We start from the raw sequence: 12,765 nt of genomic DNA, 5'->3' as shown, positions 1-12,765 counted from the left end.
TTTTCTTCATCTTAACGTGTTTCATTAAGTTTTTAAATGAAGGCCAAAGATCACAATAAATTGGCCAGTGTTAAATGAACACTGCTGGGTGTCTATACTGTATGTGTCCACACTATAGGGTGTTAAAGTGACACTGAATCAGTGTTGAAGATAATGAGATAATGAAGTGATTCATTAAGTGATGATTGATCATTATTGATGAACACCTGCTGTTAACAAACACGATCACAGAAGAAAACATCAACAATAAGAAGTCACCCTGATAGTGTTCAACACTGCTTCAGTGTTACTTTTAACACCCTATAGTGTGGACACATATAGACACCCAGCAGTGTTCATTTAACACTGGCCAATTTGCTGTGTAGGGTCCTTGCAAAAGACATACTGCTTTGTAGTGAACGCAAGATGCCTTGAGCGTTAAGATTACTGATAGTGCTGATTGAGGCTTGTTTTGCGATGGTGCCAGATACGAGGAAGGTTATTTATGTGTACACGAAGCAGCCCTCAGAATTCACTCGCCAGGGACAGCACTGTAAACACCACCAGTCAAATACAAGGCCCCGCAATATCACACACACACTCGCACTTCGAGCGAGACTTCAAACAACTCATAAATCACAGCAAATTTAGCATGCATCCTTCTAACTTCAACTTCCAAACAAGATAAATCTTCTGAGAAAGAGGACACATTCTCGAGCACTTGGCTGAGGCCAAGGATGACCTGTTTTACACCTGCCCTCTCTCTCTCTCTCTCTCTCTCTCTCTCTCAGCCAGGCAACGGTATTAAAATAGCATTTTTTATGTAAATATGACAGCAGTGTTTTAATAATTTTTATGCACTTTCTATTGCTAGCGTGCACCACAGAAACCCTGCCGTCTCCCACCCTGACACCATGTCACGAAACAGGCCATGCCCTGCATTACTGCCCTGAGCTACTAGAAATATTCGTCTGCACACTGTACAGAAGCTATCCACCCTAGCTGCTATCATAGACAGACATATTCAATTGCAACACAAAATCCACAGGACAGGAGAAACAAGTAAATGTACTTGAATGAACTCATCTCAGTAAAGAACCACAGTTCAAATTCAACAACAAAATTCTTTGCTAGCAGTTACATATGATAATGCTGATACATAATATTCATTTGTCCATAGTGATCATGTATTTTTATTTTTTATTTTTCCTAAAAAAGAGTAGGCCGGTGGATGTTGGAACATGTAAAGAAACAGAAAAGGACAGAGATTTATGGTTTACTAAGGAGGTATGGCCATCTAGTGGCCACATGCTATTTGTGTAGGTTTTAATTTACTGGGATGTCAATTTGTGTTTTAGAAAGTACAATGGTAATTATGTGTTTATATATATATATAAAATAAAGTTAGAAGAAGACCATTAAGAGACCATTCCAAATGTTCATTTAATCAGCATTTCTAGATGTATAATCAACATTTCTAGATATATTGTGGCCAGTCCTGTCCAGTGTCTGTTAGATTTCAACAAAATCAAACCTCCAGAGTGACATAAAGTCATCCAACAGCAATGTGAAAGACTGACAGCATGACAAGACAAATAAAACTGTGATAAAAATCGAGGTTATCACATAAAAATACATTAACATACAGTATATACAATAAAAATAATAAAGAAAAGATGCTCTTGCAAAGCAAACACACACACACACACACACACACACACACACATATTTATTTATTTATTTATTTATTTATCAGGGTGTGTACTATTACCGGTGGATATTTGCTGCTTAATCACAGGCCTGGAAAATCAGAGCAGGAATTAAAAGTGATACACCCAATGAAACAGCACTTTTGTGTGTGTCTCTGTATAGTTTGCTATTGTTAATAATTTGTGATTAAGTTATATTTTTAATATTCTTCAAATATTTTAGTATTATTTTTGTCATTTGAAGATTGTGATTTTCATTGTATATCTGAATTGCTACTTGGATGTTTATACAGCTTTGTATTGTGTTGTAGCTTACCCTACAAAGTAGCGCTAGTGAGCAACTCAAACAAACTTAAAACTAAACAGGAGGCATTCTTGGCAAGGAGTGGCTAAACAGTACATTTCCTTTACACAGTGCTGTTTTTGAATTGTTACGGCATGACCTTCATACTTAGTGTAAACATAAACCATAATTACGCCTATTGCGTAAATGAAGAGTTAATGTAGCCTATTTGACCAAAGTTCTTTAAAATTATATAAATCATATAACACCACAGAACTGAATATGTTGGGGATAAGCCTGAGAACAAAAATACTACTGATCAATAAATTGAAGGTCTTTGAATGTTGCTGATCTGCATTACAATCCGCGACATTTTAAGAAAGCACTTACGCGCATGCACGCTCGCACGCACACACACACACACACACACACATATAGTCTTAAATACTGTATGTAATGAGAGGAACAGATGTCCTGGTAGTGAGACACGTGCTCTAAAAAGAGCAGACACTGTTGATCAGGGGCGGACTGCGAAGCAAAAATGGCCCTGGAGTTTTCGGCCAACATCGGCCACTCCAACATTACTGTCGACGGGGAGGGGGGTTGTGTTGGGGGGGAGGTGTTGTATGTAACGTGTCATTGCGTAACATGTATACGTGGCCGTCTCGCTAATGCCTTCACGTTAATAACGTCCGTATGTTCCGTATTCCGGCCCCATACATCACCAAGTTCCGATACTGACCCCTGGTCACGACCACAGGCCCGTCGGTGGGATGGCCGTTCTGGACTTTGACAGAATGTCCTTCTGGTCAGTCCGCCCCTGCTGTTGATCATCTCATTCATGTCCTATATTAGCTTGCATGTTTAAATACTCTACAGCACTACAGAAGGTCAGTACAATGGTATATAAAACACTTTTATCCTATGACTAAACATGTTTGTGTAATCGTCCTTCTTGGTGCCTCCTTTACATGACATCACAAGCCAGAGGGATATAATGTCCTATGTGGTTGGATTTAAAGAACATCGTAACTTGTCGAGCCTTGCCTTGTGTTTATTTTTCCTTTCAATTCATGTTTAATCATGATAGTCATGTGATAAACCAGTAAAGTGATTTAAACTCTTGCACTGATTTGCTAACCTTTTGATGCAGTTTATTTGATGACTCATTCTTAAGATTTATAGGAGTGTCTGTGGAATCTGCACTGATATGTTAGCATTACTAAAAACCACAGCCAGCCTTAAAGAAACAGTTCACCCAAAAAATCCTTTAGAACACTCCTTTACCAGAGCCGTTGAAAAACGGAGTTGCGACACTCGCATAGACGTCCGTTGGAAGAATGGAATGCGGAATTAACTCGTGTCGTGGAACCAATAGTTCCAAACATTGCATTGAAGCCCATTAATTTCACTGTTTCCCAGACACATTCGTAGGTAAGTTGATAAAATACATCTCTGTAAAACTGGTGTTTTATTATAAGGATGTTTTTGGAACAAAATATTGTTTTCCTAAATAAAAATGGCTTTTTTGTGTGTCTGTATGTGGTTGAATGATTTTCTATAAAGACTGCTCATTAAATAAAATAGTATCTACCCTCTCCCTGTATACGCTATATAACAAAATCTCTTACTGACTGAAATTTTTTGTCTTGTTCATTTTTCAGCGCTCTTTGTGGTGCATTTAATTGCAATCATTCATTATTTATTGATAAACTACTTGTGCAATTTTGGGTGAATGTCTTAACATAATTTAACATTGGTATGTACTGATGATCATAGAAGCATAAGATACAGATGAATGGATGTATACTGTTAATGAATTGCACATTAGGCATTCTTCCTAGTCAAATGAAACATACAAAACTGATTAATACTGTCTCTCTAACACTCATCAGACAAAATATTATTATAAATTTAATCAACATAGTAAACATTGCATATATTGTGTTGGTATGTAGTGAAATGTGTTGTAGGGTTGTTCCGATTGACGATACTATCGTGTCGATACACAGACATATCAGCGATAGCTGATTCTTTCATTTAAAGGGTTGCGGTGGGAAGTAACAATGTTGCCAGCTGCACTGAACTTACACTGATAGAATGCTAATTGCAGTCACACAGGAGAATTTTCTAGCCACCTAAGATTGTTTTTGTCTACAAATGCAGCTTGTCATAGATAAATGCGTAAATTTCCCCGCCCCTCGATACTATCCTGTATCTGCGATCCACAGGCTGGCGATTAAACGATCTGACTATACAGAATGTCACCCCAACACCAATTTGTTGCAAATACAGCTGCATCCACTGTCTGTTCCGCTTAAACCCATTCAAACAGACTGATAGCTTGGAACTATTGAGAGCGCCATGAACCACGTGACCACGCGGCGGCGAGACCAAAGTGTGTCGCAACTCTGTTTTTCAACGGCTCTGGCCCTGACCATACTTCCCCCTACACTCTCTAAACAAAGTGCTTCGCGATGCCATAAAATTACCTTTTTTTGTCTAAATGGTTTCATAAAGAACCTTTAACGTCCGAAGAACTTTTCTGTTTCACAAAAGGTTCTTTGTGGTGAAAAAAGTTTTTTCAGATCATAAAAAGGTAAGAAAGAGATCATTCTTTAAAGAACCTTTGACTGAATGGTTCTTTGTGGAACCAAAAATGATTCTTCGATGGAATTGTAAGGAGTGACCTTTGTTTTTAAGAGTGTAAACCAAGTGTTTCCAAGAATAGCTCTACTGTCCCTACATTATGCTACTCAATCGATAATCATGCCACTCCATAGTCCACATCATTTGGGACTTCCTGTCGTGTTTATTCTGGCATGAGCCCAGCTGGGCGAGAGGGTGATGGTGAGAGACATTGAGCTCACTGTAGGAACACGCCAGGTTGGGGGTGAACGGCTGTGTGCTGAACGCAGCATTTCCCAGAGGCCTTTGGACTGGAAATCCAGAGAAAGTGAAAAGAGAAGGGTGGGGGTTATTCTGTTGTAAACAGCCATTAGACTTCTCGTCTTGGCTGAAGCTCAAGAGCTTGAGGGCAGCCGGGTCCATTGCTCTGACACGTGCGCCTGCTGTTTACAACACAAACATGGCCTTTTCTCAAGGGGGAGGAGCTACAGATTCTAGGAAATCATAACTGACTGTGGCAAATGCAAGCTTCACTAAAACACAGCACGTGGCCTGCAGAAAATGTCTCTTGCTCTTTTTAAGCAAGATGTTTGTATGTCCTAATGTCCCTATGTTTCTTAAAATATGTGGGCCTACTGATGCTTTTTTAAGCACTTATTTTTGCAAGGTTGTATATCACACTCCTCACTCTGGTACACATCACCAGACTGTCATGTCTATTTTTATTATGATGAGGTCAAGGAGGATATAAACACTTGTTTGTTGAAGATCCCAAAACGGATTTGGAGTTTTGAAGATGCATGTGCTTCAAAGCCATTAATAAATAAATCGAACTTTAATAAACGAAGACTCGGTTGATAAATCATGGCCCTTATGGTGCACTACACAGATTTTTGTTCAGTGATGTAATGCTTAGAGTGAGAATGTTTCTCATGCATGAAACTGGTTATGGTTCAATGTAGCCTATTGACTAGAAAAAGTTATTCAATTGGGCATTCTAACAGCCATTTTCTGTCATTTCACTTGTTCAATCAATTTTCTGCATTTACACATTTCTTTTCCAAGTAAATTAGTAGTAAAATGGCATGCAACTGATATCCTTCCTGTAACCACCTCACACAAACCACTGTGTTGTTCCTTGTCATAATCTCACGCTCGTATCAGAATGAGCCTCTCTCAAAATTTAGATTAAATGAGCTGTACTATGCAAGAGAAAGGTATGCTGGAAGGCAGGTCTTAATCCAGTAAAGCCCAACCCCCTTCTGAAGTTCTGAACCCAGTAGAGATGAGTAATAAAGGAGGTTGTTTAAGGAGGTTGACACCAGGCAGCTACAGTAACACTCCCCTGAAAGTAAAGGAGGAGCTTTGTGTGAAGTCAGAGTGATTTTGTACGTTCAAACAAAAACCAACCAACCACCCCCACAATTCACACAGGTGCAAAACAATTTGTCAAGCAATGCAAGATGACAGACGGCACGCAACACAACACACATGCAATAGGAACCGCTGCTAGTTAGTCAACATGAAATAAAAATTATTATATTTACTTTCTTATTGTGAATGGTTTATCGAAGCGTGCTGTTCCAAAGATATGTGACACTGCAAAATATATACTGTATACTGTACACACAGTATCTCTTTCACATGCTTCTGCTTAAAATGCAAAATTTTATATATATTTTAATTGTTTATATTTCAGTCAATCTTTTGCAAATTTACCTACTTTATTGTTTTTTTTATCCTTCATAGCACGTTATTTTAATTTCACTTTAATGTTTGTAGTTATTGTATATCTTTGTTTTAAAAGAATGCACACACAATTATGCCAATACCTTGAAACTGAATTATATATATTTATTTATATCATATATACATCAATAAATATTGAAACACTAAATATAAAACTGCTTTTTCATGCTCCTTTTGAATAAAAATTCCAGCGTTATGGATGTGACATATAAACGCTCAGAGAATGTATTTGTTACCAATATACTGAACCATTTGTTTATATTTTACTAAACCCTTGTTGATAGAGTTTAAACATTAGAAAAATATCAGTCTATCCACAAGGTTTTCCATTTTAAAAAAGAGAAATAAACGTGTTATGGATGTGACAAAAAAAATGGACACGGTTTTTGGGAGACGACAAGCTTTGTAGCATTTCTGTGAATTAAAATGCACAAACCTGAAGCACTTATACCTAACAAACGTGGAAGGGATGTCTCTTCATAGAACATAAAATAGTGACTTTATTTTAATTTTCATGTGATTTATGAGGAATATCTACTGTTATGGATGTGACACTCCTGAAAATGTAATTGACCTGACTATGAAAAATCATGCACTAAAAATAAAACAAATGCTTTAAAAACTTGAAGAGAGACATCACATGGATATTTGAACCACTGTGCTATCACGATAGTAAAAACCTTTGGTAAAAACTTTATTTTTTCATGGTAAGGTGACATTTTCATGAAATTGCCCATTTGCTATGTTGCTAATGCTAATTATTTCATGTGACCCGGTTTCATAAACTGCTTAGACTAGTCTTACAAGTTAGTCACCAATTTTTTTTCTTCAAGACTGGTCATAACTTCTTCAAGTCAGTTACATAAAAAGGTAGATTGGTTTTATTGAAATAAGAAAAGTAAGACCGATTAGTCCTAACTTATTGCTAGTCTGTGAGAATAGCTGTTAAGACACAGTCTTAACTTTGGTTAAGTTACCTGGACACTGCAACTTTAAAATATATTTAAAACAATAATAAACTAATAATCTTCATACTTTATTTGCTGTGTCAAGGCACGAAAACAGGAAGAGATAAACAAGTCTCTCAGCTATATAAAGAATAGGGCAATAAATCAGGGAGGGGCACTTGTTCTCTCTCTCCTGTTTATACATTGACTTGCTTGTGGATTATCCCCTTGGTTACTTGGCCTCAGTTTGTTTTCGGCTCCTACTTGAAAACAAAGCTGGCACAAAATGCTCAGATCTACCCAGAATCATTGTACCATTCGTATTAAATCAGGACTCTGTCCTTGAAACAGACAGACGTCCTCCTTGCTCACACCACGGCTCTGTGTCATGTCTGTTTATTTTCATATCACCCACAACAAATAACTCCCCACCCACATAAATTTAAAGGACAAACTTGAGTGACCAAAAAGAGATAGCCTGTTCTTTCTTTCTTGAAAATGTACCCTAATGCTAGGTCATTAAAAACAGGACAGCTTTCACAAAGCATCTGATGACCACATGCCGCATTTATGCCTCTTTTATGATGGTATTGCATAATGGAAGAGGAGATTAGAGACTATTACTTGCTCAGCAAACCTGTCATGCAGGCAGGATAAGGTACATATTACCGTAGAGATAAGGCCCAACAATAAGCCTCACGATTTGAAGTTTCATTCATGGCCACAGTACACATTAGTTTATAAATTTACACTTTGACAAACAACATGTCATTATAATAGTGATGCTTGCCTTAGCAAACATCATTTATGTGATTACATGTGACATTTAATGTGTTTCAAAAATTTCCATGAACTTCACCATTTCAAGTTTTACTGATGTGTAGGTTTGTGTATATTCTGGTATGCACACTGTTAGGCAGATGTCAGACCATTTACTCAGACAGATGTAACTCATAAAGGGCTGAGTAAAAGTAGGATGATCTCAACCTCTTTTCACAAAGAGCACAGTGGGTTCTCAGTAAGATGAATTCTGAGAAATTGGGTCCCTGCGGTATACTGATGAATGTGATTGTAAGCAACGGCACACAAGCAGCCATGTTTAATACTTCATTAGGGTCTGAGTCTGTGCTCAAGTCTATTCTCCCTGCTGTGAGGTAAACAATGAAAGCTTTGGATGTTCAGGTGCAATCCATACAAACAGATTTAACTGGTGGATCATTGCATTTAAGTCTGACATGCCTCTATAATAATTAACTGAGAAAAAACATTATTTACAATTTTAGAACATTCGGTGCATCTAATCACAATTATTTGCTCAGACATGGGCAAATTGACAAAACTCTGATACTGAAAATAAAAAGCGTAGCTGAGTGGTGTATTGCATTGCACACTGAGACCAATAATACTCTCGTCCTGCACCATCCACCCCCTTTTGACTGTAAGTATGTAATATTTTTACAGACTGCAGAAATTGGCCCAAACCCCTTTTTTGGTTTGAATAAAAGCATCTGCTTAACGCCTAAATGATGATCATGTAAGATGATGTGCATAAATGTTATTTCTTTCAAAAACTGACAGCATGATTAACCGAATCCTACTTTATATCAATATTTATGTCATGGATGCAATCCTCATGTTAGCGGTAAAGCAGCTTATGCAACAGCTGGTATGATATTTGAGCAGCCTTGAGCTGGATATTTTTAGAAGAATCGATCAAAATGTTGCAAGTTATGAGACGCATGGGGAAGAAAATGTTACGTGATGGTTCAAAGATTTCTGGGAAAAGTAGCCTCTACATTATATATTATGAACCTAAAATGTTACTTATTTACTCAAATGGTGTCATCCTTTGGTAGCTGTTGGGTAAAACGATTCTAAAGTTCTAAAGAACTCTAAGAAACATTCTGAAACAGGATGTGGTCAACTTTGTCAGAACAGACAATACCACAGCATTAAATACTCAGAATTTACATTCATGGGGATGTTTAAGCATTAATTTGTGAGGATAATAACAAGCAACAAACTGATAAAATTGGGCTAATTGCTGTGATGAGTCAGTTTGAATGAACACGTTTTTTAGGTAAGATAGAACAAATCTGGCACACGCCTTTTGTTTTTGTAACCAACCCATGTTACAAAATGTTAAAAGTGATAGTTCATCCAAAAACGAAAATTCTGTCATCATTTACTCAGCCTCATGTCATCTCATACCTGTATAAATTACTTTGTTCTGATGAACACAGAGAAAGACATTTGGAAGAATGTTAGCAATTATCAATTCTGTGACATCATTGACTGCCATAGTAGGTAAAATTAAATGGTAGTCAAAGGTGACCCAGAACTGTTTTGTTTCCTAAATTCTTCAAAATATCTCACTTTGTGTTCAACAGAACAAAATAAAGATACAATATTTTTTTCCTACTATGGTAGTGGATGATGTCACAGAAATGAAAATTGCTAACATTCTTACAAATATCTTTCTTTGTGTTTAACAGAACAAATACATTTAAACAGGTTTAAAACAACCTGAGGGTGAGTAAATGATCATGACAGAATTTTCATTTTTGAGTGAACTATCCCTCTAAAAGCTACAAAAATAAAGCCAAAAAGAGATACAATAACTGACCCACATGGTCAAGGCAGCTCATTCAAGTTCCTTATATGGAAATGTGGTTCAGAAAGGTCGTTTTTGATTTAACGACCATGTGTGCGATACCAGTTCTCGTAAAAATAGTCGATGTGCCTGTGTTAAATCTCTGGTAACGTTACATACAGCTGCACCATCGTAAGACATAAGGGTGCACTGAGTTTACACATGTCTTCGAGTACTGAATTTGTACACACTCGGTGACTGTTATTAAATCTGACTGATATTCGAGACACAGGGGGTGCCAAAAAGAAACATTTCCACTAAGAATGAAAAACGGGCACAGTGTTTCGTAAAAGATGGTTATTTAGCTGAATTTTTAAAAATGGTAAGCAATTTGAAGTAGTTAACAATTTAAAACACACCGCACAATTTAAATGGACTGAACACGTCCCCTCTGCTTCAAAAATGGTACGTGCCGGATTCTGCGTCATCCATTGTTTACAAATCAACCCTCGGGCTGTTTCTGTTGGGAAGCGTGGCGAACGGCAACACTGGCGAAACGATCCCATCCATTTAAACAAAAACAACCCTCGAGACAGGATATTTTTTTAAATATACGCATATATTTGTAAAAATGCCTTGTCGGAAGGAGAATTATATATTTTTGGAACAGTCGGTGACGGTGGATTCAAAGGAGGTAGACGCTCTCGTGTCGAAGATCGGCGAGGCGCTTCAGCTTCACAACAATAGCTCGATATCGCGCCTGCACGGCGCAACCGGCGTCAAAACGAGCAACACGAACAGCAACGCCAACGCGGCGGGAGGTCAGCGGCGCAATGGATGCTGTATCCGTCTCCGCAGCCGGAGTTTACGCACCAGCCGGGCCAGTCCGTACAACCCGCCCGGATCCAGCGATCAGGAATGGGACCATTTTAAATCCTCGTGGAACCGAAAGAAAATCGACGAGGACGATCCGCATCAGCTTCTGCAGGAACTCATACTATCGGGGAATCTGATTAAAGAAGCGGTTAGGAGGCTTCAGTTTTCATCGGAGCCGCTGGAAAACGACATCTCCAATCCCGTAGACTGACTTGAATTATTTACGTCGACTACACCAGCGAATGCATTGACGTCCTCTCTCACGTTTGATGAAATCTCGAGGCCGCCAGCTCATTGGGATATATCGTTTTTTTGCTGGAATTTAAAACTTTGATAACTTTGATATCACACCCTTATAATTTTCTAATGTCTGTCGATGGGATGGAAATGTTATGTATCTTATTTTCCACTGTTTAGCAAGGTGACCCACCTATAGTTCTTTTTAACACTTTTTTATTTAGTTACTTCAGTGTCCAGCAGTATTCATTGAAATGCAATATGAACAAAATCTAGTAATCTACAGCCATGCATTTTATGAGAGTAGGCTATTATTATCTGGCCTCTGGCTGGTTTGTCCTTGAATGGATGGTGCGTTTTGTTTTTGTTTGCTGCTCGTCAGCTGCATGTGTTGGTAGCAAACTGCTCAATGGCTGTGTTTACAGTGTAGATGTGATCGGACTGCTTGTGGTAGTCCACGCCTAGATCAGGCTACGGGTCCCATTTTTGTTTACTTTCTTTGAACACCTTTTTTAGATACTGATATCACTATTTTGGTTTCAAATTGGCCCTCTGTGAACCCCACGTTGGGCCTTTTCCACTGTCCCTTTGATTGCCAGGCAAGGAGCAAGAACACTCCTTAGGGTGGAATCTGTATCAAACTCGCCAGTGTGTGAGCAAATCTGTTATACATGGGAGTGGGATGTGATCACAACACACACTCTGGTGCCGTTTCAGATTCCAATGTGGAGTTACCATGTTTTTGTTTTGTTTTCACTTATTGTGTAAACCGTGTGTATGCTTCGCAACGAAGTGCTTTTAATGACTCTGGTTGTTCAGAGGGTTTGGTGTCGAATAAATGTGGTGTTTTTTGCATTAGATTGTTTCAAATTGTCTTTATTTTTTATGTACCTATAGCAGGGTGGTAATTTTTTCTTTCTTTTATGGTTAATTCTTACATAAACCAAAAAAGTCACATTTAAAAAAAATACAATCATTCATAAAATATGGTATTTTCAGTAGTCCTACTTAAAAGAATGCCGTATTAGTGTAAATTTTCAAATAGTATTAGCAATTTCACTAGTCAGTAAAAATACAAAAGTTGTGTAAAAACAATACTTTCTAGGTCACTCTTTCTAATTGATTCATTTATACTAATGCGTTTAGCAGAAGCTTTTATCTAAAGGGTCTTAAAAAGAGAGAATATAACATTGAGTAAATCTATCAAATTCAAATAACATTTCAGTATTTTACAATTCAAAATTATTCTGGTATATGTCATTAAAAACAACAAAATAAAAAAATCACTAGTGGTTTTTAGTAGACTACATGTTGACAAAATGTTTATATGCTCTACTACTTCGCTTTGGATAAATGCATCTGCCAAGTGAATAAATGTACATCCCCACAACGTGTGTGTGTGCGTGCGTGCGTAATTTAACTACATGATGAAGGTGAAATCAACTGGTCCTCCTTGACACACTTTTGAGGACATTGCCCCTGCAGTTCAAAAGGCCTAATAAACACATTTAAGAAGTTTTTTCGTAAAAATATAGAATGGTTTGCGTGTGGGTTATAATTAGGGTCAGGCCAGGGACAATATTATGTAAAAAAAGAATAAGTAGTGACAAATGTGAAAATGTAGCATTTGTGTGCCTCAAGTACTATGCATATGAACTGCATTAACAACTGAATGCTTTCATGAAGAGGCAATACGTGGATAGGTTGTCCAAAAATTCCACCATCTGTTTACAATCACAGAAAGAAAACATTGACTCTTCATTA

At 37.6% G+C, this 12,765-nt stretch overlaps 1 protein-coding gene across 1 annotated transcript; it reads left to right on the top strand.

The window, feature by feature from the left end:
• The first annotated feature begins 10,384 nt into the window (after positions 1-10,384).
• On the top strand, positions 10,385-11,859 carry gbp (glycogen synthase kinase binding protein). The gene has a single exon (XM_057339648.1). It carries the CDS (start codon positions 10,520-10,522, stop codon positions 10,973-10,975), a length of 456 nt encoding a protein of 151 aa, XP_057195631.1. The 5' UTR covers positions 10,385-10,519; the 3' UTR covers positions 10,976-11,859.
• The last annotated feature ends 906 nt before the right edge of the window (positions 11,860-12,765 follow it).

Source organism: Triplophysa rosa, linkage group LG8 (genome assembly GCF_024868665.1).
Source record: "Triplophysa rosa linkage group LG8, Trosa_1v2, whole genome shotgun sequence".
NCBI lineage: Eukaryota > Metazoa > Chordata > Actinopteri > Cypriniformes > Nemacheilidae > Triplophysa > Triplophysa rosa.
Note: the sequence above shows the minus strand (reverse complement) of the source record. Positions and strands in the feature narration are given on the sequence as shown.

Excerpts from the sequence above, each read along its gene's own strand:
- gbp (XM_057339648.1), top strand. The coding sequence starts at position 10,520 with ATGCCTTGTCGGAAGGAGAATTATATATTTTTGGAACAGTCGGTGACG.